The sequence below is a fragment of the Pelmatolapia mariae genome, linkage group LG5 (genome assembly GCF_036321145.2).
Source record: "Pelmatolapia mariae isolate MD_Pm_ZW linkage group LG5, Pm_UMD_F_2, whole genome shotgun sequence".
In the NCBI taxonomy this organism is placed as follows: domain Eukaryota; kingdom Metazoa; phylum Chordata; class Actinopteri; order Cichliformes; family Cichlidae; genus Pelmatolapia; species Pelmatolapia mariae.
Window position 1 is genome coordinate 5056277 of NC_086231.1, and position 26567 is coordinate 5082843.

The 26567-nt window shown below is 41.3% G+C and overlaps 1 protein-coding gene across 1 annotated transcript; it reads right to left on the reverse strand.

Annotated features, from left to right (window-relative positions):
* Positions 1-1136: 1136 nt before the first annotated feature.
* Positions 1137-26567, reverse strand: LOC134626909 (zinc finger E-box-binding homeobox 2-like). The gene is made up of 8 exons (XM_063472803.1): positions 26510-26567; positions 7558-7842; positions 6003-6212; positions 5101-5294; positions 4779-4890; positions 2982-4498; positions 2370-2553; positions 1137-1789 (listed from the first exon to the last, which is right to left on the reverse strand). The coding sequence occupies exons 1-8, from the start codon at positions 26565-26567 to the stop codon at positions 1149-1151; spliced, it is 3201 nt and encodes a 1066-aa protein (XP_063328873.1). The 3' UTR covers positions 1137-1148.

Sequence of the window (26567 nt, forward strand, 5' to 3'; positions counted from 1 at the left end):
TCAGAAGGTGTGAAAACATGCTGAAGCACATGAAAATTATTACGAGAAATGCCCGACATTTCAGCACTGAAGGAAATCAAGCCACTCCTTGTAATTATTACATGTACAGTGCCACAGTGCAAATTGTATTTGCTTCCTCTTGGGAAAAACCCCAAAGGCTGACTTCATCTTTGCCCCTTTTAACCTCTCGTGCAGAAATGTAGAAATGACTGTCCTCAAGCAAGGTGTACACTTTTAAAGGTGCAGTCCGCTGCTTTTGGTTTTTAAAAAATAAATAACTACCTCCCACTTCTTCCTCCCCCTTTTTCCCTTCTTACTCTTGGTGATTAGTTAAAGCCACAGAGCAACATAGTTAACCTGAAACCTTATAATTTCACAGCATAAATGTCAAGAGCCCTACAATATAACCTGTACTATACATACTCAAGCAATTGCCGGCTTTGGGACAAAGGACGAACTGCATGTGCATCTCAGCTGAAAACATGTTACAGTTGTTGCTAATTCTTAAAACAGAGGTAAAGATTTGCATCAAATAAAAGGATAGTAGAAACTGAAAGTTATTTGCACTTGAGAATAAGTACACTAACTAGACATCGTGGCAAATCTGCTTGTAGCCTTTAACTTCTGGCCTTGATGCCACATTAAATTAAGATCAGATGTCTTTCCATCCTGCTTCCTTCAAGCTTCTAAGGCCACTCATTGGTGTGAATCTACATGCAAACAAATAAAGTACAAAAAAACAGGTCAGCTGAATCCTGGATTTAGAAGGACAAAAAAATGCTTTTTTTGTTGTTTTTGTTGTGCAACAGTCAGCAGCAGCAAGCATGTAAAATAGACAACATCATATCTGGATATGTGACATGACCTCAGACTAGTCAACCCATTTTTTAGAGGTTCTGAAAGACAACAAAAAGGAAAAAAGGCAAACATTACAGATACATCAAGTCTATTTTACAGGATAACGCTTTGAAACTCATATTCTCACATATATTTGATTGATGGCTTTGTCCTCTATAAGGCCATGCATCCTTTGACAGTTCTGTGCATTTTGTAAGATAAGTAAATAACAAAAATCAGTCTTTATTACATATGTAAGAAAAAAACAAGTCTTAATAGTAAATGGGTTTTAATGGCTGGTTAAAGTCACCTTAAGTTTTAATTCTGGGTAACTCTGTTAAATCCAAACTCAGTTCACATTTGTCCAAGTCTCCATTCCGGTCCTCGGTGTCTCTGTCCCAGGTTTGGCTCTCTGTATTGTCAATATGATCTTGCATGTCATATCTATTTCTCTCACTCTGAACTCCGTTCTCACCTGCAGGTGATTCTTGTATGGGGTTACCTCCCAGCTCCTCTGCTGGTTCTGGCAAATTCACATCTGCCTCTTCTTCACGGTCATCGCAAACTCTTGCTTCCCCTTCTTCCTCCTCCTCCTCCTCCTCTTTGAGAGCATCCGGCGCTCCATCCAGACTGGAATCACTGAGAAAAGAGTGTGGAGTTTGGGTTTCATCCAGTGACAGAGGGGCGTCTTCAGAGAGGCGTCCCACAAGACTGTTGCCCGCTCCCGGTGTGAGAGGCATGTCATCTTGGTCTTGGTCTGGATCCTGGTCTTTGCTGCAGTATGCGTAACGGTGGTTCATGTGCTGAGAGTAAGAGCCAGAGTGGGAGAAGCGTTTGCCACACTTGTCACATTGGTAGGGTTTCTCTCCGGAGTGCAGTCGGCTGTGTTCAATCAGATGGTGCTTATGCTTGAAGGCCTTGTTGCAGATCTTACACTCGTGAGGACGTTTGCCTGCAATGAACACACAAACCGCTTCTATTACTGAGTTTGTGTCTGACATAAGTGTAAAAAACAGTTGACGTTTGTGATGAAGAACTAAGAAAGCTATGTAAAGCTAGAGAAGCAGTTGTGTACATTTGCATCAAGACTGGAAACAGGAAAACTGTTTGCCTGGCTCTGTGTAAAGGTAACAAATTCTGATTTATCGCTCTACATGCTATGTTTTTTCTTTCCTGTGTGCATCCTGCGAGAAATAGTCTGACACATAACCCTAAAAAAACCACAATGCTTCTTCCTGAGATTCAAACATTTCAATTTGTGAAATTTAGAGGTATTAGCAGGTTTCTGGACAGTCATGTTAGCTGGGCCACTGCACCATTTCTATCATGTCAACAGCTGTTGGCATTAGCCCCATATGCACCTTACAGACATGAGAGTTGTGTTAAACGTCAGCCAGTAAGCTAATAAGCATCTTTTGAATAATTTCAGACTATTTTTTTGAAATTTTTTTAAGAGATAGCACCAATAAGCGGTACGTATATATTACAGGAAATATCACATAGCAAGAGCAGGCCATGCGTGAGTCACAGACCTGTGTGCTCGTATTTGTGGCGAAGCAATGAGCTGCTCTTCTGGAAAGTTTTTTCACAAATATCACAAGCGTAAAGCCCCTCGTCTGTCTTCTTCAGTCTCTTTCTTCCCGGCCCTCCTTCTCCATCGAACCCTTCGTCGATGAGTGAGAGATAGTCCAGAGCACCACGGTTCAATGCCTCGCCCTGCAGGAAAATGATAGCAGTTATGCATATATTTACTAGTGGGGAAAGTTCACTTGGTAATTTTTTTCATCTCCCCAAGATACAGCGGTAGTAACAACCACAAAGGCATTTTGTGACGGATGTTTGTGTGTCTGTTTTTCTGTGGAAATGCTTCGCGTACACTATAGTGTAACAATTATACCAGATGGAGTCATAAAACTTTACAGGTGTGTGCTTGACACAAAAATGAACCCTGAGTTCAAAGATATATGTAGTGTGATTCATGAATGTAGTAGGAGTTTAATGTCTGCTCAACTGTTGCGGATGTGACTGCCAATTCAACATTTTATAACATGAGATCATCTAAGTATTGCTCATGTTTCGTTTTTGTTATTTATATAACATCTTCCACAAGTATACGTTACACACCCCACAAATGCTGGGCTCACCATTAAACCTTGTCTCTCCTGATAAATCTTTTTCAATGTAGCCTCTGCATCTGCCTCCATCATGTAGGCTAAAGGAGAGAGAAACCCCGGGGTGTTGGCCGTCTGGTTGAATGGAATTGATGTGATGCCTTCATGCCCTGAAAGCCCCACACCAGCCTGGCTGAACATTGGAAACCCATTGTACAAGGAACCTGGAAACACAGGAGCTCCGGCCACACTGAAGACCGGATGCGAATGCAAGGGGAGGTGTGAAGTCGGACTTGGTCTACCAAGCTGCTGGGTCCCAAGCTCCCTCCTCTCTCCTCTGCCTGAGGTGCCATTAACAGTTTTGTTCCTGCTGCTCTGGTCAGAGAGCTGCTTGGGCAGGGAGAGGTCCAGAGGTTCGTTCTGTGCAGACCAGGGGTTGCTGGTTTCTTTCTGGGGTGAGGACAGTTCAGGAGAACAACTTGTGAGGTCAAGGCAAACAGGAGAAGTGAATCCTGAGGACAGAGCTCGTTTCCTGCCTCGAGGTGATGACAGCTCTGGGGAACGGTGTGTCAGCTGACTTGGGTTGCCCTTTTCCTGGCTCGGCCAGTGCACTCGCGAAGACAGGACGTTATGGTGGAGCTGTGGGGGCGAGTGCATTGCAACCAAAAGGTGTTGTGGTATGGCGTGCCAGTTGTGCTTCTGCGATGGCGACTTATTTCCAGAAAGACCATTTGTCACTTCACTTAATTTGCTGTTTTCTGGTTGGAGGACAGATCTTGGAAAGAATATAGACGGTGATGACGGGGCTTTACTGCGAAAACCCTCGGGTACCTCCGCTGCTTCTCTGTTGAGCTGACAGAGGTGGCGCTCATGATGCAGAAGTGCAGCCACACTGGAGAAATGCTGCGAGCACCAACGACACATTATCCCAAGAACTCCCCTCTCTGGTTCAACCGATAGCGTGTCTCTTCTCCTGTCAGGTGAAACCTTTCTCTCATGCGATCCTCCGTTCTGATGTGCTCTTCTTTCCTCTTCATCTCCTCCTTCTCTGACAAGATCTTCATCTTTTTTTACGTCTCGTTGAAACATCTCCTGCAGCATATGCTCAAATTTGGTCCCAGAGTGGAGATAAGGCAGTAGACTGGTCCCTTTGAGCATACTGGCCCTCAAAGAAAGCTCTGATGGGTCCCAAATCCTCGCCAGGTCTGATGCACTGGACAAGCTTGCAGTGCTTTGATTGAGATCCTGCAGTGAAAGCTGAAGGGGATCCACTGGTACTTGACCCAGAGGCCTGGTATTATCTTGGTTCTGCAAAACCAGCACCGAGCCCTTTTCATTACTACTTCTACCCCCACCAGCAGAGGGAGATGTTGGAAATGAGTGGGGGTAGGAGCTTTGGCTGTGTCCATTAAACACCCCGCTGGCTCCTCCTGGGTTTCCTCCTCCATGCCCGCCGCCACTAAGGCACTTTTTACTGCTTAAATGGGAGCTGTAGGATCCAGAGTGAGAGAAGCGTTTTTTGCAGTTGGAGCACTCGTAAGGTTTCTCTCCTACAAGATGAGACACAAAGTGGAGGCATTAGTGTCAGGATGCCAAAGAGTAAATTGAAAAAAAAAAAAAAAAAAAACCCTTTCTGTGTGGGTGTGATCTTTTCACATTTTTCACAAGTCTCTTGTCCTGTGATGAATTATACTCGTTTCCTGTCAACACATCAATTTGGGTATAATTTTATACCATATAACTTGCAAAATAAGTAAGGGTTAGTGATAGAGTGGAAACAATAGCAAATTGATGGGTGAGTACAACTGTTTTGATGTTATTTTGTCTCACCGCTGTGGATGCGGAGATGCTCTTTGAGGTGGTGTTTGTACTTGAATGCTTTCCCACACTGCAGACATTTGAACTTCCTGGTCTCCATGCCTTGGTCCAATGTCATGGCACTCTAGGGCGACAGAACATTGTAATCAGTTTTAAACTACAGCATAGATACTCGGCTTTTTTTTAGGATGTGAAGAAGGTTGCCACTTCTGTGGATACACAGTTGCAAATAATCACCTTATAACGCTACATAAATGTTAATAAATCATTTTTGAATGAGTCGTTGCAGTTTTGAAAGAAATTTAGCTTTGAGTTTCTTTTTGTGTCTGCTCACTTTGTCCTGCACTGGGTTGTGAAGTGCTAGGTGCCGCTCCATCTCCAGCCTAAGGGTGGCAGTGTATCCACAGAGCGGGCAGACCATGTGCCCCCCCTCCCTGTCTGGACAGTACTTGACATGGTCCCTCAAAGAAGCTCCTCGAGGATATACCCTGCTGCAAAATGGGCAGGCCTGCTGGGCCCTGCCTACATCTGCTGACAAGAAAAAGGTGACATTGTTTCTTTTAATGGATCAGTTACAGTTTTATATAGTTTCATTTAATATACCCATCTATTTTAGAAGCCACAATATATATACTCTCTAGATTGAACTTTCATAGGACACATCTTAAATAGAAAAGCAGCTGTCAGTATATCAGCGGGCATATAAGCCACTGCTCGTATTCTACTTAGTACAACCAAAGTGACCCAAATAAATAAAATTAATAATCATCTGATTAAAATAAGAAAAAATAAAAACAAAAATACAATAAAATACAATTTTTATAAGTACAATTAGACAGTGAGCTTAGATGCACGCTTTAAAATACTCTACAGTTGCCACTTCTACAGAATAAAATTTTGTGAGATTTAGTGTTATATTTATTTATTATTACATATTCAAAAGCAAGTAAACAGAACTGTGCATGTACAAATGACCTAACCTGAACTATGTAAATTACACTCTCACTTTGCTAACCTTTAACCTCAAACTAGCAGATATATAAAAAGCCATTACTTTGCTTTTTCGTTTCTGAGAATTACATTAGCATATATGATCTGATATATGTTATCACTGCGATTTACTGTCAGCCTGCAGCTGAGTGGTAACCGCCTACCTCGAGAGGAAAAAGTTAGCATAAATTAATAATTAATTAGGTTCCTGTTGAGTATGATTGCAGCTGTGGCACTTTGGCCTACCTGGTCCCTCAGGTGAGCAGTGCTGAGCACCTGGTGACCAGATAGCAGGAGGCAGGTCATCGTGCCCTCTGCTCGGGCGGTACACAGCTGCCGTGCCATTATGGTTCATGTGATCTAAGAAACTAGCTGAGGCAGAGGCCTTCCTCAACTGAGCCAGGATTTCATACTGGGACAAGTCCTCCAAGGCATTCCGGGAGTCTGAACTCTTACCTGCAGGGAAAGTGATAAGCATTGGATATAGAAAAATATAAGCAACTATGAATTTATAGGCATTCATTTTTAACTGAAGGTTAGGACTTGATTAATCTGTTGAGATGGGTTTCTGCTTTATTGGCTATTTTAACAGAAGAACACCAGCATTGGTACAAGGTTTGTTTTTCATTCAGTTAATTACCTAAAGTAGAATTAAGATTTTTTTAAAGCACCAAAAGAGGCAGCTGTTTATTTAAAAAAAAAAAAAAAAAGACGGTGTACAACAAAAAGACCCCCGTGTGATTCCTTTGAAGATACAGATTGATATATTACTGTTCCCGGGTTATCCAAAAGCCGGTGTTGGTGCTTTCTCTCTGAGTGTGCGCGTGTTGTCAATGAAGCCACGTGTGCGCGCAGACTGAACATCAGTTGCCAACTTTCACTGTGCAACTGAATCTAAGGGGACTAAACTGTTTATGTGAAGACTGACAGATGAAACAATAAATGTAGGGAACTATTTGGCCAGATATGAAGCTAGATTTAAAAATTCTTTGTGATTCGTGCCCTTGAGCAGAGTGACAGGCAGAGAGAAAAAGCCACAGATGTACGCGAAGAAGAGACGGCGCCTCCTATCACAACTCCAGCCAATCAGCTCGGCTTAAAAGCGACTTTGAGAAAGATTTTTCAAATGTTTGCAGATGTTGGCATATTTTGAGCTGTTTTTTAATGTGGTGAAGGGAAGAGGCTGTGCGGTTGAGCGTTGTAAAAACTCTGCTTCGCCTTCATCAGGCAAGGCCAAATCACACGAGGCGAGGGAGCTAAGTGATTGTTAGTAGGCAAGCCGCGTGAGGCTTTGATCTCTCCTAAATAAAAGGGAAAGCCTCACGTCGCGCAGTTCTGATTTCAGTACCGTAACGTCACCTCTTTGATGCATGGAAATATTGTGACATTGTGTGGGATGAGTTCTTTTGTCATGCTTTCAGAAGGCTGCCTTTTCAAAGAGAAGAGTGAAAAAAAGGAACAGCTTGTAGGGAAGGCATGGTTTCACGAGGAGCTGATATGAAGGTGTATCTAGAGGGCTCTGAGAAGCATCATGAGACTGGTGGTGTGTTGCATCAGAAAAACACACAAACTTGTTTACACATACAGTAGTGTTAAACACCCCAGCAGCAGCAGCAGCAGAGGCTTCAGTTGTTTCATATATATACAGTATATGTACATTTTGCAAGCATAACTGATTTGCTGTGTTAGCCAGAGCTTAATTCTGTGGAAGTACATGCAGCAATATTTTAAAGCTCAGAAAATATGGAATTAATTTAGAATGGCAAATGAGGCGCAGCTATTATGTAAGCTTATAACTTACAGTACATCCTCAGCGGATCCTGGTCTCCCTCCCTTTCAGTGGACATGAAGGATGCGTCCTCTGTGGCCTTGGCCTCTGACTCCACCTGGCCCCAGCAGTTCCTGCTGCCGGGGCTGAGGCTGTGCGGCCGGGTGGACTGAGCAGGGCTGCCGGGCTCCTCTGTCCCCTCGCTGGGCGTCAGGCTCGTCTTATCCAGGCTCTCCTGGCAGTCCTGGGGCTCCAAGCTCCACAAACCCACCTCATCCTCCCCCTCAGATCCCAGTAAACTCACTTGGTCAGCATCAACTGCAAAAGGATGAGACAGAACTCTCAGTTTGGACGCAGGACTTCATTTTTCAATTCGGCAAACCATCAGTGTGCTCATTAATTCTGAAAAGGCGCGCTGAAATTTCAGTTTAAACAGAAATATTCTGCGCACGTATATTTATTGAGACACCACTTACTATTTTTGTGCCGTCAAAATCAATAAACGTAATTTTTTTAACCATTACTCAAAATGCAACGACATGTGTTTCTTATCATTTCAGATGGCATTCAGCGGGGTGAGCTACAGATTATTACTAATGAAGACCAGAGACAATGCTCCGCGATTAAATAAAAATATGTGAGGAACTGAAACCAAACAGGGGAGAGAAACACGAGCAAAAATTCAAAAATGTTTTGCAAATTATAACAGTCCAAAGGGGGGCAAACACAAAATGCTGTGTTGTTATTTATTGTAGCTTTGCCGGTTGTTTGTTTGTTTGCATTGTTTCTCGGAAAGTAAGATCAATGACACTCTTGTCATTTATAAGTCGTTCAGTTGTTTCTCATTATGAGACGCTTCGTTTGGCTTTTTGTGGTTTGATGTGCGGTTTATGATCAATATAAGTAATTTCTGGTCAGTCTCCAAAAAAGATAGTTTGAGTCTGACGCAACTGAGAACAAAGTGTGGCTTTCATTTTGAAAATAAATGAAAAAAAGACATGTTACCGTACCCTTAGAAAAGACATATAATATACAAATGTATTAAATTAAGGCCACGATCAAACATAGCATTTTGAATGAGTTTATTTAATTATTCCATCTTTTTGTCATTGGGTACTATTTAAATATAAAATTACTTTAGTAAATTTTTTTATGTCTAAATTCATTTTTCAATCACTTGGTGGTGCGTTGTGTGACAATGCAGCAGGAATGTAGTGGAGCAGTAAGAAGAAAAGACACATAACATATCGTAATTTAAAAATATGCCTTATGTGCCCAGAATGGAAAGGCGCATTACTTTTTCCCATGGCAAAGACAATAAATGACAATCACAAACACATGCCTTGGATTTCAGCTGTAGGCTCTTATTTCCAAGGCTTTTTTGAGGACGCTCTGTTTTTTCCTCTCTGATTAGCAATATCTTATCACAACCGAGTAACGACCCTGTACGACAAAGTCAAACCATTGTTGAAGGGTGCGCAACGGCCGTGCCGGAACACAGAGGGCCCCATCTTTAAAAATAAGGATTCTGATTTGCAGCCATGCCCTAACTTTTCTCTTTACTATTAAAGGAGTGCCTTTTTTATTTAATAAGATCAGAAAGAAAACAAGGTTTCACAGCATTAAATTTCATGAAACACCAACAAAGTTTATTCATTAAACTGTCAAAACAACGCTCAGTCACTCTAGAAAGATTTTCATTTTTGTTTGAGCCGCTCCAACAACACCCACACTGGCTGATGGACACAATAATTTATGAGTGCTTTGCTTTCAACTCATCTGCACATCAAGCTACAGCCCACAGCTCGCAGTGACACAAGCCAGTGACTAAACAATGACTACGGGAGACATTTTAGAAAAACCTAACTCATCAACTTTACAGCTAGAAGAAACAAACACACACAGATAACACACACACACACACACTCACTGTAATACTGAAAGCAAATGAGGGGGTTCAGTACTACGGAAGGGGGCAGCCCACAGTCACAAACACCTAACAAATACTTTACACATATTCCTTTGATTAATGCTAGCTAATCTCAAAGTGGAACACCTACATGTGTATCTGTTTGTATCAGCAGGTTGTGTGATCTGTCCCAAGTTCACTACACCAGGGCATTGAGCGCAGTCAAGCGAAATTCTGGTTCATCCGAGGCGAGTCAACCAATGCATGCTTCAAGCATTGCTGCTCCACAAAGGTGGAAAGGAATGACTTGCTTTTATGGGGGGAACAAAACCGGTCATTAAACGTGCTTTACCGTAGCAGGCACCTATGAAGATATGCGATGCGGTTAAAGACGGCCCATCGGGCCTGCAGGAGACTCGGGGATGATAGGACGTACCGCTGGGACGAAAATGAGGAAAATCTGGTCTGGATTAGCATCAAATTGGCTCTAATTTTCTCTCTCATAACAGTGAGTGACACTTAGTCTACATGTGCTGTCATTAAAGCACACCGAGCTGGATGGTTTTCATTATCTGGCCTGTTGATTTATTTATTTGGATGGCAACCGCATCCTTCAAATATTTTTTTGTTGGAGCAGGACAGTGAGATATTTGAACAGCGTGAGAGTCCCAGTACTGCCTGCTAAGTAGACACTGGGTACAGAGGAGTGTAAGAGTGATGGATGCACGCAATCTGTGAGCATCATAAGAAAGTGTAACTCGTAAAATGAGAAAACACACAGCACAGCACAGCAGAAAATAGTACACAGCCATGGCGCAGGAACTTTAGTGTGCGTGGGAAGAATGTGACTCATATCCAGACTGTGCTGCATCATGCTTGACATTGTCGATCATTCTGTCTTCAGGGGACTGATTCTGATCGTTTGACAACAACAGTGTGTTCAGATCACACACTGGAGTGCTATTTTAATCTGTCTGCTGCTTTCCCTGCATGTCAGTGACAGAACATCTGAAAGATTGGCGGCCTGACTGCCAGAAACACGTCTTTTTTTATAAATCCTGGCACGCCAGTCAGAACACACATTGCTGTGCTGGTTGTACCGTGACGTGCAGTCCATCTTGAAATTCGTCTTAAGCCTAAAAAGTGAAACTTATTGTTTGATTGTTCCCAACGAAAAAGGGAGATAATGCCTGAACCACTTCATAAGCACAAACAAAGATTTTACAAACCATCACATTAAAGTTCCAACAACAACAACAAAATCTGGCATAAAGGAAAAAAAATCGTGCTAGCTCTGAGAAGTGCACACAGTCTCAGTGCTGGCCTAAATCGGCACTGTTTATATACCCGAGGGCATCTCCTGTACAACACCATGCTAAACTGCAGTTTATTTTACGACGCACACATGTGATCTAGTATTGGCTCAGTAATTATGTGGCTAAATGGTAAACACGCAATAATTACCTTGAAATTACCTTGTTTGTTTCTTCTGGTTTTAAATGGCAACAAACAAGGCCAAGCCCAATTTACCACCCAATGCAAATGTTCCCATTCCCATGTTGATTTTCACCATTTAAAAATTTATACTTTAAAGAAACAGTAAAATGATTTAATATTGTTAATGATAGTCAGTAGATTTTTACCGCTCAGTGGGAGCAAAAATTCAATAAAACTTACTTTTAGGGAAATATTTAAGTCATGTTGGTGGTTGTCATCCAACTGAAAATGGTAACTTCTTTTAAAGAGTGTAAAAGCTCTTGTCTGGATTTTATATAAATGCGCAGAGTATGAAAAAAGGTTTGTTGTCATTGTTGGTATATTCACAAATCAAATTCTGTGTATATCTTATGACAAGCCTGGTATTAAAATTAGCTTTAAAAATATAAAATAAAAGTCAATATCAGAAATTAATTTTAAAGAGCTCAATTTAGATCTTGATCTTGAATATACTCCATTTATTTAATTTTTGGCTGCAAACTTTGAATTTATTTTACTTTATTACTTTTGAAAGATTCATACCAAATCACAAATCATGGAAACATTTTTACAATAATCAGAAAAAAATGATGATTTGACACAACACATGTAAATGTAACATGAGTCATGACACAGTCACATGGTGCCAATCTCACATTAAAATGACATCTGATGCATTTCAGTACATTACTGTACAACATGTAGGTGGTAAAACTGTCAGAATCAACATTCACACAGCTGAACACACAAAATTAAAAGCGTAGCTCTCCACCATTTCTGTAACACACACTAACTCTGATTAAATATATATATACACGCATATCTAAATATACTCGGTGTATTATTATAAAAAATGATTTGGTCAGTGTGTGAAATAATGCTTCTCCAATCCTGGTAAATTTGCGATGAGTTCACAGGTGTCAAAAGAAAACACAACACTTGCTATTTTGAACTCAATAAATTACCACATGAGGGTCATGGACGCCCACATGCTAAACGAGAAACTAGAGCAGGAAGATGTCTGTATTGCCATTTTACAGTACCTATGAGAGCAGTTCAAGGCGAGGTAGGTCCATGTTCATCTGCACAGCACGCTGGTGTCGATAGCTATCACCTCTGTTTAAGAATACATCGCAGAAATCAAATATGCGCTTTAAAAAAAATTTCACTGTGGCAGCTCTCCTATTCATACCTGCTGTCTGACATTCGCACAATGAGTCAGGGGAGGACCGCAACCAAGAACAAACACCTCCCACCTGATCTTCATCTAAGCAGCAATTCACATTCTCTCTATGACTCTCGGGGCAAGGGCTCCTACTGATTGTGGCACCTTGGCCTGCTTTAGTTACTTACCTTCACAACACTGAGTGGAAAAAAACCCATGCTGATCCCAATGTGCCAGACATGTCTTATGCCTCTGTTATGATACTAAATTTCATGCCTGGCAAACAAGAAATCAATGTTTCCATATTGCAGATTATTAAGATGTTGGATAGCAATAATATGCAAGTTTAAAGGCGAGCTTAACTGAATTTTCATCTCAGAAGTTTTCTCATGTTAGTATGCAACTCTTAATTTCAAATTGTCCACATGTTTTACAGATAATATAATGAGGGCTGACAGCAAATTGAAGATTAAATGCTCCAAATTGCATGTTAACCAGTAGGAATGGTGGTAATGTAATGTTTTGCTGCACTTTTACTGCATTTCTGTGGCCAGTGAAAAGGAAGTGCAAACATTCTTGTCTAATGATGGTGAAAATAACCACAAACACATTGATATGAAAGTCTGTGTTTAACAGTCAACTTTTAATTTAACTTGATTGCAGTCGTATCTTTGCTGGTTGGCAGCGAGCCACACAAGCGCAAGCGCGCGCGCACACACACACACACACATACACACAGAAAAAAAAAGAGTCTGCAAATGGCTTCTGGCGAGAACAAGACTGAAAGTGTGACACACTGATAGGGATTGTAAAGGTCATATTAGTGTGGAGGAAGAGATGCTTAAATGTGATGTGTGGTGCAGTATGTGATTTTGCATTCTTGCAGTGTGTTTGGTACACAGCGTTGTGGTGCGTGTTAGAGAAATGGGGTGACAACTTGCCTTGCACAGACACCAGTGCAGGAGAAAGAGACTGCGCAGAGCGTAAACTATACTAACGGCAAGACAGAGAGAAAGAAGAGGTTGTCCTGAAAGGAAGAGATAAGAGAATAAGAAAAGAAGAGTGAGGAGTTGATAAGAAAATTGAGAGAAAGAGACAGAAAGCAACAGTGTCAAACTGTCCCTGACACAAATCCTCCAACTGATGCTGAACTGTGAAAACACGTTACAGAGGGAAATTCCCTCTGCAGACACACATAAACTAAGTTACAAACATAAGTTGCGGGCAAAACGGGGAACAAGACCAGCTCACTGTGTCAGAAAACTGCAATACGATCAAACGCAGCAATAAATGTGTGTGTGTATATACTTGTGTGTGTATATGCGCAAACCTTAAAAGAGTATCTGAACTGCAGTCTGAGATAGAAAAGTGGAAGTCCATGCAATGCCACAGCAGCACAGTCACAGCTCTGTGCTTTAGATGTCCCACTTATTAAGAGACACCACCCTCTCAGAATAAAAAAAAGGAAACACCACCACAGCATTTGCAGCCGAGGGTCAACATCTGCATTTGAAAGACACAACAATGAGCTTAAGAGCTAATTTCCTTAAAGCCGATCAAGGCCACGAGAAAACAGAACAGCGTTGCAATTTTGCACACCAAGCATCGACCTTTAAATTGACAACAAAGATGCTGTATTGAAACTATTTTGCCTTTGTTCAGCGTGGTTTTTAATGATCCGGTTCAATTAGGGCCCTTGTGACACAAAAATAGAATCCCTTTTGGCATTTTTATAGCTTCAAAGGCACTGAGCCATTTAGTGATACTAACAAAGTTGATTTGTCAACAAGTTATGCTTTTAGTGTGACTGCGCTGGTGTTAGTTTCATTATTCACATATGAGCTCTCGGTTCAATTTCAGAGGACGCTCGGCAAATCAAAGTACAGCCCCCAAAAACGCCTACTGTAACACACATAGTTGAGCTGTACGCAGCTCTCGTGGCTGCTTTGAGAAGGCCAAGGCATTTGAAAATCAATTGATATCAGTATTACTGATCTGTTATACTTTATCAACATAACACATCACTGCGCCAAACAGACCACATGTGCTTAATGGAAACCTGCTCTGATGCGAGTTCAAACAGCTTAGAGATTAAACCAACAGCAAACAAGCAAAAAATAGTGTACGCCAGGGCAAGCGAGCAAGATGAACTGTACGCTTACTGTAAATTACTGTAGTTTGCCGGTAACTTAATCGGCCTCGTGGCCTGCTGTTGTCAATAGCTTTCGTCGTCAATCCAAAACACGTTTTTTTTCTCTTTTCTACATCTGATCGGTCTAATCTCCTCCTTCGCGCTTCGTCATGCATCCCGCATATCTATGCTTAGTTTCAGCACGCTCTAAATAATGAGGAGAATGTGTGAATTAATGACTGGTGACTATAGCAGTCTAACTGTGTGTACAGAGGTTGAAACACGTCTGATTTGCTGCTGCAGCACGATGACGCCATGATAGAGACTCAGACATCAAGAACGCAAAGGCGAAAAGAAAGAGGAGTAGTCAGAATGAGCAGTGACAGGAAAGCCGTCCAGATAACCTCTATTCTAATCACACCGCAAAGGTGCACTCGAGTCGGCTAGGCGATGAGAAAAGTGTGACTCAATTTGGAGGTGCATTACAAGAGACAGTGTGAAGAGGGACAGGCACTCTCATCCCCACTTGTACAGTCCCACCCAGCTATGTATTCTTAGATTGTGGTGAGTCAACTGTTGACTTCCATGATATATTTTTGTAACCTATAATGATCTTATATGATTTTAAGCACAGAGTTGACAGCCGCTTTAACAAGAACTTAAAAGTTAACAGCTTTACAAGTTTCAGGAAGAAGGGATATAAATCATTGAGTGTCGCAATACAACAATTTCTATCCTCTAAGATGGATAATGTCGCTTTATAAAGTATGCTGCTTTAACTTAGTTATAGACAATGCACGCATAACCCGAAACAATGGCACCTTGCCATTCTGGGTTAGTCACTTTGTGTGTTTTCACGAATGCTGAAGGAACAACAGAGCAGGAGGGAAATGAAAAAAAGAAGAAGAACAAGAACAAGAGGAAGAACAGCACCTCTGCCTCACATTTTAGCCCCTGCGTGCAAATAAAAAGCCAAATAAATGGGCCCTGAAAACGATTAAAACAACTTGAGTTAAAAATGACTTGAGCAAATTTTGCGGTTCATCGAACAGCATCACATTGTTTTTTGGATTATGTATGTGAAAATGTAGCAATCAGTTTTCCTCTTTGCAAAAATGAGGCAAGGTGTGGTATGAAGAGGTGTTCAACAAGGCTTTGTGGTTGTCTGTCGTCTTCCTTTGGAGGTTTCCTGTATGCTGCTGCCTGCATGTTTGCCACCGTGTTTACCTGTCCTCCCGACCACCGCAGTGACATTTATCAAAGAAAACAATGTTACCTTGACTGACACAGACTTTTACCTTCAAAGCAAAAGAGGTTTCTGCATCAGTGACCCTCTTTTTGCAGTGCTGCATGCCACACAGTAAAGAGAAAGAGTCAGATGTAGAAGGCTGTATTATATACTTAATAGTAGTTTAAAAAAAATTCTCTCTCTCTCTCTCTCTCTATATATATATATATATATATATTAGGAACTAGAACAAAAGGCAAAACTGCACATTTACGTAATTTATATATTCAAGTCCACAGTATTCACTGTTCACAGCAATTGACCCCAGTTGAGCTTTTGTAGATCCGTTTTCATTGTTTTCTTTCCAAAATGATAATAAGCCAAAATGATACAATTTCCAGTGACCTACTAAAGTTAGAAAGTGACACACTGCCACCATCATTCTGGACTTCCCAACTTTGTCAGGCTAAATTGCCCTTTTTGACTCACTTGGTGTGTCAGTGACTCACCGCTAGTGGCAAGTTGACTTCACAACTGCATACATGCTGTGTGTGAGAGCGTGTTTGTGTATGCATGAATTACGCTTTGCTGCCATCGCACTCTGTGTGCATCTGCTGCAACTCAGAACAGAGCTGGTGAGAAAGGTTAGCTCGGTTAGAGGAACACGTTATTTTGAGTTGGCCCTTCGCCTCCTCCTGTGGCGCGGTTTCCGTGTGCCGAGGGATCGGTGCTGGAATGCAGAAACGGTCACGGGGGACCCACGCGCTCACCACATTGTGAATCAAAACCCAAACTGTGCTTCATTAGACTCCTGTCATTGCAAAGACTCTCACACCACTCTATAAATATCCCAGTCTGCCCCCTCCAAATTTGTTTTCCCTCTTTTTTCTGACACATGAAAATGCTCAGGGACTGTTCCAGACTTCAGATGTGGCTCTTTATTTTGTACGTTGGCGCAAGAAACCACACAATAGTGGCTCCTTTTGAATATTAAAACATTCCCTGACGGGGATACAAAGGTTCTGAAGTTTTTTAATAGGGATAAACACTAAATAAAACTTCTCTTTGAGCTTAACAGTTATGCAATGTGGGATTTGGTTAGTTCAACTCAAGCAGCAACGTTGAGTTACTCACTCCATGAGATTTGTTTTGAGGGGGAAACAAGTATGTCTGGTATCCCACTGAGTTAAAACATCTGTATATAAGATGTGTTAGAGGTGTTTTGCATGATTTAGTATTAAGAAAAGATCAAAATTCCTTAATCTGAGCACTTAAAGCAGATTTAAAACACAATACTTCGGAGGAACCCACCCCATTAAGTTCTAAAAGATCAGAACACAGCCCACAGTGGTATTCAACACTGCAGAAACACACTGAGCTGCTTCTATAGCTGACAAAAGAACTGATCAGCTTCACATTCAAAAGTGAAAAATAGTAGAAAAAGTATAATATCCAATATCATGTCATAATCAAGCTTTGTAATCATACATTTTCTTCTGTTCAGACACAGCCTGTTGATGAGACATACCTAACATACAAATGTGGCGCCATCATCTGGCCTATGTTGGCATTACAAATACCCCAAATGAGCGATTATGACACACCAAACTATCAACTATCAAGTGACAAAATGTGACGTCATCACAGCAAAAAGAAAAAAACCGTGCCGCTCTGCTTTATTTTATTTTATTTTTTTTTTGCCTTTCTCTAAATTGCACACGCCCGTGAACAAAATCGTCTCCCTCTCTGCCCCTGACCGTCGGTCCCTCTGCTTTCTTTTGTCACTTTTTCTGTCCTTGAAGCACGCACACGTCAATAGATGCAGACAAAAAAGAAAAGCACACGCTATTAAACTGGTCGTTTTGTGGTTACGCAGTTCTCATTAGTAAGATTTATGAATCATACTGCATATTAATTTACACACATGCGAATACTGGTTGCTTTCCACTTGATACGGCACGTATGTGCGCGAGTGTGTGTGTGCCGTTGTGCAGAAGAGGCCTGAAAACCAACTCCTTAAAAAAGAAACTAATTAAAGTCACAGAGAAAAAATGCAAAGGCAGCAGAACCACACAAGAAAGTGTGTGCATGTCATTACTGACCTGGCCCACGTTTTAGAAAAAAGAGGCAAGAAGAGAGAGAGGAGAGAGAGAGAGTGTAAAACCTCAACGAGTGAAATAATGTGCATAAAAAAAGACTCAACAAGGGAAACGTTTAAAAAGCAAACTTGGGGAGTTTAAGAGGATCTTTGATGTGTATCAGAAGAGGAAAGCAGCCTTGCGACTGGGACGACAGTAATTTTAAGTCAAAGCAGAAGGCTAGCTGACTGGCTGCCTTACTGGCTGCCTGGCTGACTGCCTGGCTGACTGACTGTGGTCTTTGATGGCGCTGGCTGTTTGAAGTGGTTTTCGGGGGATGGGAGCAGCGTGTGGTGTCAGTGGGACAGGGGAGGTACTCGGGGGGGGGGGGGGGGGGGGGGGGGGGTGACATGATGGCGACCGTACAGCATTGGGGGAGCCTTGGTTGGGTGGAGCAGACGACAGGGAGACGGAAAGAGAGGAGGATCAAATAAAGAAAAGTAATGGATAAAAACGGGAAAGTGAGATATGTGGTAACGGCGATACAGAAGAACCGAGGGGATGATAAAGAGCAGGAAGAGAGAACCAACGACAGAGGGGAATGAGGGGCGACAGTAAAAGTTTAAAATCTGTGGAGATTGACAGTTAATGAATTCACAAAAGTAAAGCTTTCAAATCTCAGTCTCGTCCCAGGATGAGGCCTGGACACATTCGCACCTACCGATTACTTGTATCATTTAAGTGATGTTACCTCCCTCTGATAAGCTCTCAGGGTGCCTTATGACTTATTTCCCCTTCCATCCCTCCTGCAGTGCTGCACACATGCACTCTATAATCATAACTACGCTGCTTCCCTGAGGTACCAAAGTTGACTGGGCAACTAAAAAGGAAAAAGAAATTGATTTTGTACAACTTCAAAATGTTTTTTTTTTTAAAAAACTCTTTGGCTTTCCATTTTTCTTTTATGAGTAACCGGCCCTTGTGATTAAAAACCTTTGGCAATTTTGCAACCTGTCACATACCACCAGAAATTCTGCAAAAAAAGATGAGATAAGACTATCTAGTAGACTGTTACATGATGATAAATGAGAGATTGACACGCTGCACTGCTTCCTTTCTAGCCCAAAATACGTCCGGTGTTTGTATCATGTTCTTTATCATACCTGAGCTTAAGCCTAGTTTGCATGATCTCATACTGTATAATTCTAGCATGCATCTTTGCTCCATATGAGGCAAGTTTGACCAGAGTGTTTTGGACTGACCACGTCCGAAAACATGGCGTTTAAAAAACATACGGCTTTGCAAGAACGGGCATCTCATTACTTTTCTAAGATTTCCAGTTGCGACCTTATCATGTTTACTCCTATGTATGCAAAATCACTTGACTGATAAAATGAATTTTTGCTGTGCAGAGGAAATGCATTCACCATCTCTAAAGTGTCTGATGGAGAGGCTCTGGGTTTCTTCCACTCGCAAAAGAAACCCAAAGAGTGAGCTAAAGGGAGTTTGATTGATATCAGCGTTTCAAACACCTAAAGCCTCGACTGTTACAGGTGGGCATTCATTCCACAGGTGTGGAATGTGTTTACTCCCTACCAAGTGACTGTGTGTGTGTGTGTGTGTGTGTACACCAGAGAGATTGATGTGCAGGGCAGATATAGGTGGTACCAGGTGATCACAGGTACAGAGAGAGGGAGTTGAATTTTCCCATGCTTTCTTGTTGTCAGTCCTGGCTTGTTAGAAGGCCCTTTTGTAAAGAGGTACTGCGGTGTGGAACAATGAGTTGTAAATTAGGAGATTTCTCTGTAAATGAAATTACTTTTTATTTGTTTTGCATTTTAGATGAAAGCTTGAGATCTGGTAAAAGATATTCTCACTAATAACTGAATTTAATTGAATAGAAAATTGAGTCATCAAAAAAATAAACAACAACAACTCACAGATTAACTGATGATAAAAGTATTCCTTAGTTACAGCACTAGTCTGGGTATTTCAAACATGTGCAGTACTGTGCAAAAATCTTGAGCCACCCCTCATTTCTTACATTTTGCATCCAAGGAGCCACACAAAGCCACACACTGGGCTTTCTGAGGGTCTATCAGTGTTGTTTTACTCAGTTTCAGTCAAGTCCTTGCACCTGACCATTTTCAGAGGAATGCTTTTTTTAGGCCGCTAATGAATCATTCAAGCAAAACAAAGGTCACTAACTGAAGTGTTATGTTTACACATAACAGACAACTTAGCAAAGAGACAATTATAAATTGTATTTTTAGACACTTTGTTTCTAGTAACAAAAGCACGTAATTTGTTCTGATTTATTTAGCTGAATTGGCAAAAGAGGGCCAAAAGTAACACATTCTGAAAGAATAATATTTTTTCCACTAATGAGGTGATTCCCAGAGAGCCATTAGCTGAAAACTTTGCATATCTTGGTGTGGTGTGCAGTGTGTCCTAAAAAAAACATTTTTCAGAAACTGGACACGAAGAAAAGAAGAAGTGACAGTCAGAAAAGAACAAAACAAGCAAAAAAAACCCAAAACGTATGCATTAACTGTTCACTGAAGCCTCATCAGAAGTGGACTAAGAGCATTCTTAAGAAAGGGAAACAGGGAGACGAGGCTGAGGTAGGCAAGAACTGGACTGATAGTCTGTGACAATAGGACAGAGGTACAACAGCGATTGTCTACGGTGGAGGCTCTGTCATGGTTCAGGCCTGGATTTCAGTCAGTGGTGTAGGGGATAGGGGTTATATCATAAATTATAAATGCAGAAATATTTAGTCAGATTTTGCTCCACCGTGCAATACCATGTGGAAAGCACTTGGCTGGCAAAAACATTTTTCAGCATTGCAACAAACCCAAACACACTGACAATGCAGTAAAAGCATACCTGGATCGAAAACACACTATCAGTTATGGACTGGCCTCCTCTGAGCCCGGAAACAGTTTGGTCCTGACAGAGATCAGAACAAAAGGAAGAAACCTCCAAAGAAGAGCTTTGCATGTACTCCAAGACGCCCGGAGACCTTTTCCTGAAGACTACTTAAAGATTTACAAGCCTGCCTAAAAGATTTCAGGCTGTATTGAGAAATAAAGGTGGTCATACAAAATACTGACCTTCAAGCTTGTTAGGATTTTACAAACTATCTTCCTAAGCTATGTGTGTGTGTGTGTATATATATATATATATATATATATATATATAGTATTTCGTTTATGTTTGCTTGCTAATGTTTCAATAAATTGCTGCACTTACTTTGCATTTTTCTAGCAAAAGATAAATAAATGTGTGGTGGTGCAAGACTAGTGCACAGTACTGTAGCATTTACACCACATAATAATGCAGCATTTTAAAGCTACATACACAGTTTAAAAAAAATAATTAAGCTGGATTTATGGTTTTTATTCATAGAGAAGAATTTTGGGAATTTAACCAACGCAGAGTTTATACAGACAGAGTAACAACAGATAGATAAAGAAGTGACATTTTTTTAAAAGGAGAAAATAAAATGCAAAAAAAAGCACAGATGAGAGGCAAAGACAAGCTGCAGAGGAAAGTTTTCCTTCTTATTGATTTTGTTGTTTTGAACTTGGTTTTCCGTTGGCAGGAGCCAGGCTAAAAGATCAACAATGGCATGAACAAGCTCATCATATTTTTGACACTGCCCCCAGGTCATGGTAAACACAACTACAAAGTTCTGAGTAACACATAAGCAATACCAAAACAGCACTATGGTAAACCACGGCTCCTTTAATTCCTTTTACCAATCTTTATGTACTTTAGACTCTCTACTTGCAGTTCACATGCACCACGTGTTTAACATATCTATTGCAGTACTGTGGTAATGAAACAACGTTTTAAGTCACCAGAAATGAGTTAAGCACTGACTAATATTCATCTTAAAGACATTAAAAACCTAACACCCCCCCTTAAAAAAAGTAGACTCTGTCAAGAACAGATGAAAAGCGATTAAAAAGAAGAAAAAAGTGTTAAACTGATGAATCCACAGACAGTGTTTTTTGGCAGGTGTGATGTGGCCTCGCCTTAGCGGTGATCAAGGCAGAGCCCACAAATGCTGTCCATCTCTCGACCTCATATCAAACTATTCCTCATTCAATCTCCTGCCCTGCTTCCTTTAAATACTGGCACGCTCTCAGCCAGCTGAGGGGGCCTTCCTGCCTGCCAGGCTGCTCTCATTTCTCTCCCTGTCTCTTTTTCTGATTCTCTTCTCTCTTTCTCTGCCACCCATCTGGCCCTTGTAATACATGACAGCTGAAGCAGGGTTTCCAAATTTAATTTGAGGTGTGATAAAAACAGCACATATCTATAAAGTGTGTGCAGAGAGCCTGCCTATCTGGATAGTTTTAACCTCTTTTTTCTGTCAAACATGTGCAGCATATCAAACACACAAACGCAGGCTGCCTGCAGTAAAAGAAGATCCACAAATAGACTTGATGTTGAGGAGCAGTGCCAAAGCAATGTCAAAGAACATAATAATAAGACTGCAAATGTACTGAAGGTAATCGATTTGCAACATTAGGGTATACAGTGTGTTAAACCTTCTCGAATCTCGAATGTGAAAATACAGTTGTTGTTAAATATGTGATAAGTACATGCCCAGTCACCTATATATACACACACACACACAAACACATACACATGCATACACACCTCATATGCTTTGTGGCCAGCAGTGTTATCTTACAGTTGAAACATGTGTGATCCACAGACATACACTCATTTCTCGAGTTTCCGTCTACCGAGGCCTCTTCATAACTACAATGGAGTTGCAATTTTTCTACAAAAGTGGTGCAGTTTGAATGAAACCATCATTACTGCAAGCATCTCCCAGCGATTTGAAATTAATTGCATACTTTTTGTTGCCATACCCTGAAAGGGACGCTTTTGTAACAGCTGAAAAAAATTGGAAGAAACCACGGCACTGCATTAATTAATCATTGCAGTGGCAATATTTTCCAAGTAATCGCTGCTGGAGAGGATCCCTGCTATGGCAGTCATGCCGCATGAACGTACAGTAAGACATGAGACTGTTTTGGCTTTGTAGGAAACATCAGAATGAGCAATAATTGAATGAGCATGTTTAAAAATTCCAGAGGGACTCAATCAAGGGATTCCCCATTTCTGCCGTGTAGATCGGGTATCAAACACGCAGAGCGAGGACGGGAGAAATCTGTGACACTTGGAGCTGTGGGAACGTTTGAGAAACAAACAAGGAAATGCTTAGATTGTCCTTGATCCATCGCCCATCGTGACTCCTCTGTTTCTACCCTACACACCCCTCAAACCCTACATCTCATCTTTTATAACCGAAGAGCTGTTTTCACTGTCTCTGTCAACCCCATCATTTCCCCACCTCTGTCATCTTCCTCTCTTCTCGTCTTCTTCTGTCCCTCCCACCCGCTGGTTCTGACGCCTGAGCTGAGCCCCTTGAAGAGTCCTGGTAATAAACTGTGGTGCCTGAGCTCTTCATTGCTGTCTCGCTCTCCCCACCCCTCATCCCAGAGCGCCGATACATCTGCCATTAAAGTAGGCTCGGTCCAAAAGGCCCAGCCCCTCCGCTCTGTACAGTACAAGCACGTCAGCCTTTAACGTTCCAACGCTTCCCCCCACCCCCCCATTTCTCTCCTTTTTCTTTTTTCTTTTTTTGTTGCTCGAATCCTTTGTGTACAGTGTGCTATGCTCACTGTGGCAGCGGTGTGCCAGAAAAACCCACACAAACACACGTATGCGCACACATACACAGTCAAAGACACACAGCTGGGCCCCAGCTGCATACAAAGACTGGGGTTTGGAAATCAATGAAGGAGAAAGAAGAAAGGGGGGAAAGGAGTTTAAATATATTGGCACTTGAAAAAAAGGAGAAAAATGAGAAAGGGAGAGAGAGAGAAAGCTTTCTCTTAAACAGGCACATCCACTCAACGACAGAGTGAGGTTTTTAATGAACCAACAAAACATAAAGTGCAAAGCAGCAGAACTAGATATGTTTTTGAGGGTGTGCACGGTCCTGAAAGCAAAGATTCAGTCTGATCACATGTGACAATGTTGTTCTGGCAAAAAATGGCTTAGGGGAAAGCCCAGATACAGTTAGAATAAATTATGCCAAACAAATGCAATAAGAGAAAATAAGATATGAGGAGTTGTTTCATTACGCCTGTTTTACAGAAACTGAAATAACTTCTCACAAATCTCTCTCGATCCCTTTCACTACTTTTCTTCTTCTACAATTTCAGTATCTGTGTCACTGGCTGTGTACAGAGGCCTGATGTTGAGCTGATGGCTGTGTTCTCGGCTAATTAATTCTCACACGCTCTCTGGTAGAGTCAGTAAATACAGGTTTAACTGTAGGTTTCCAGTTTTGATCGCGGGACTGTTTCCAATCTGCCAGGAATGAAAAGTTGTAATTTCCTCACATTGCTCGATATTGCTGAACATTGACGGTTTTATTGGGGTAGACAGAGACATAATCAATGGGCGCCTTGGAGAGGGAAGAAAAGTTAGTGCTTTTTCTCTTTCTTCTGGTTTGGAAGAGATCCCCAAATCTCTGTCTTATGAGTCGGGTCTGCCAAATTCATTTGGTTTTATCAAGGACCTTTAACTCCCTCCTCGCACAGCCGCCTCCAGCCCAGCACATTCCAAATCCTGCTTTAATACACATGTCTGCGCTCTAACATGAGGATGCACATGCAGCAAGCATGTTGCACGCACTCGTAAAAACTCTTTGCATGCACTGATGTGTTTGCGGCTTATACTTTGTGTAAGTACTCTGGCTGGTGCACTAATGATTCACTAAGCACTGATAATAATTACAAAAGAAAGCCTAAAAATAGATGCTTCACGGAAAACATCCATCAACATGAGTTAACGTGACTAAGCTTAATATCAATTCATAATCAGTTTCCTTTTAGTTCCTGTTCGTTTTTAACATGCTTTCAGTCCTTCAGATCCTATTACTTAATAAATTTTACTGGCAACTGACAGCAGGTGATGCTTATCTCTTCTCTACGATCACTGCAAGAATTTAAAAAAGAGAAAAAAACTGGACAGTTTTTTTCTGGTGGCCTGATAAGTGACAGGTCCTTGTCAGTAAGTGTGCTTTTTAGCTGATAGCTTTCACGGTAGCGTGATGCTGTTGATCTGTGAAACAGAGTGAAGTCGGTCGACAAACTGCAACGTGACAGTCAAAGGTGAGAGTGTGCGTGTGTGTGCACATGCACACATGAGTACCCGTTAAAGCTGAGCGGTCAGAGAGGATCTCACCCTGGTGATGCTTTGCTAGAATTCACACCTTTATGAATAAAATGAGGAAGCACTTAAAACAAACTAATAAACGAGCAAACCAACTCCTTACACCAGCTAGCTTTGTTGCGCTTGCATGCCAGATCTGAGGCAAACAACAGCAGTGTATGGTTTGCGATGGCTCTTAAAAGAAACTCCATCCATGTGTTTGTGTGTGCTCTTGCCCTGGCCACTTTTTAATGACAAAATATGCTCTGAGATGACAAAAAAAGAGCCCAAACTAACCCAACTTAATTCTTTCTGTCCTGGGGATTCATTTACATTTAGAGTAATGGCTTTCTCTGCAGTGAAGTGCCAGCAGCATATACTCCATTATTATTAGCATAATTCAGAGGTTTTAGTCTAAGGTTTCCATTTGATATATTTAGAAAGGGGTTTTAAGTTAAATTTAGGGTTCGAGAAACATTCAGTGTTCAATGTTGTGGATAATTTTAGAGTCCGGGGTTAGGGAAGTAGGATTTGATTCCAACATATATTTTCAGTCCTTATTAGAAGGCTGAAAGAACAACTGTTATTTTAAATGTGTGCCTATCAGAACTCACAAACAGAAGCAAGGATACACACACCTGAAGAGCGACACACAAACATGTGCTGCCTGTTGCATGCAGAGCAGCGTCTTAACAAACTTTCTAAATACAGCATGCAGTCTTGAAGTTCCTCTTAGAACAGTTTTGGGAAGTGCATGCAGAGAGACTGACAAGATCTGAAGCCTCAAGGTCAACTGACACTTTCAGCTAATTCTTGATGATCGAGATGGATAATCACAAAAGAATTAGAGAAAGATAAAAAATGTTAACTGTGCAGCCTAGCAAAGCTGAAGAGCTGTGCACAAGGAATTTCTGCTTTGAATCACATTTAGAAAAATTATTTTTTTTAATGTACATATTTTTTAATGTGTACTTTTCTTTCTTTCTTTTTTTTTTTAAAGAGACTTTATGAGTTGCAAGACACTAATTCAAAGCTTTTCCTTTTCCTCCAGATGCTGCACAGTCTATTTTTGACAACAGCAGACAAAAGAATATCGAACTGCATAAAAGTTGCTGCAAACTAAAAAATCCAGCAGTAACAAATAAGGGAACTGAAACCTAGAAAGCTGCAGTGTCAGAGCAGGTTAACTTTCCGCGTGAAAAGCAACTAAACTGCGTGTCAGAGGGTGCGTACGAGCCAAGCGCACTGCACTACATAACAGGGGGACTGTAAGATGTAGTTTGACAACAAGGATTTCCTAGTAAGGAAAATAAATTAAATAGTCTATCCGACTTCATTACAGTTTATTGGGCTGTATTCTTATAGTTCTTTGCGCTTTTTCTTTTTATTTAGAAATGATTTTTTCTTTTTAAATCAGTAAAGAAAAGTCCAAAAGTTTTCCTTAAAAGCGAGCAGCCACAAGTTTTGGATTCCCAGGTAGAATAATCCCTGTGGTCCAGACCGAAACTGACGGTTCATCCCTGCAGATTAATCTGCAAGGCTTTCACAAGACATGTAAGGAAAAAAAGCGTCTGAAGCATGAAATTATAGTATACAGAACAGAACTACACGGGGGCTAAAAGAAAGTGTAGTTTTCATCTGGAAATCACACAAGAAACGAGCGCAGTTCTCAGTGAGGGCTCCTGCCCGCTGCAGCAACACGCCAACATCATTACCAACTTTTTCAAAAAGTTTTCGTCTTCACGCCTCTTACCTCGGTTTCTCCTGGGGTTGGCTTGTTTCCTACGCTTTCCCCGACTTTCTTCTGTCAT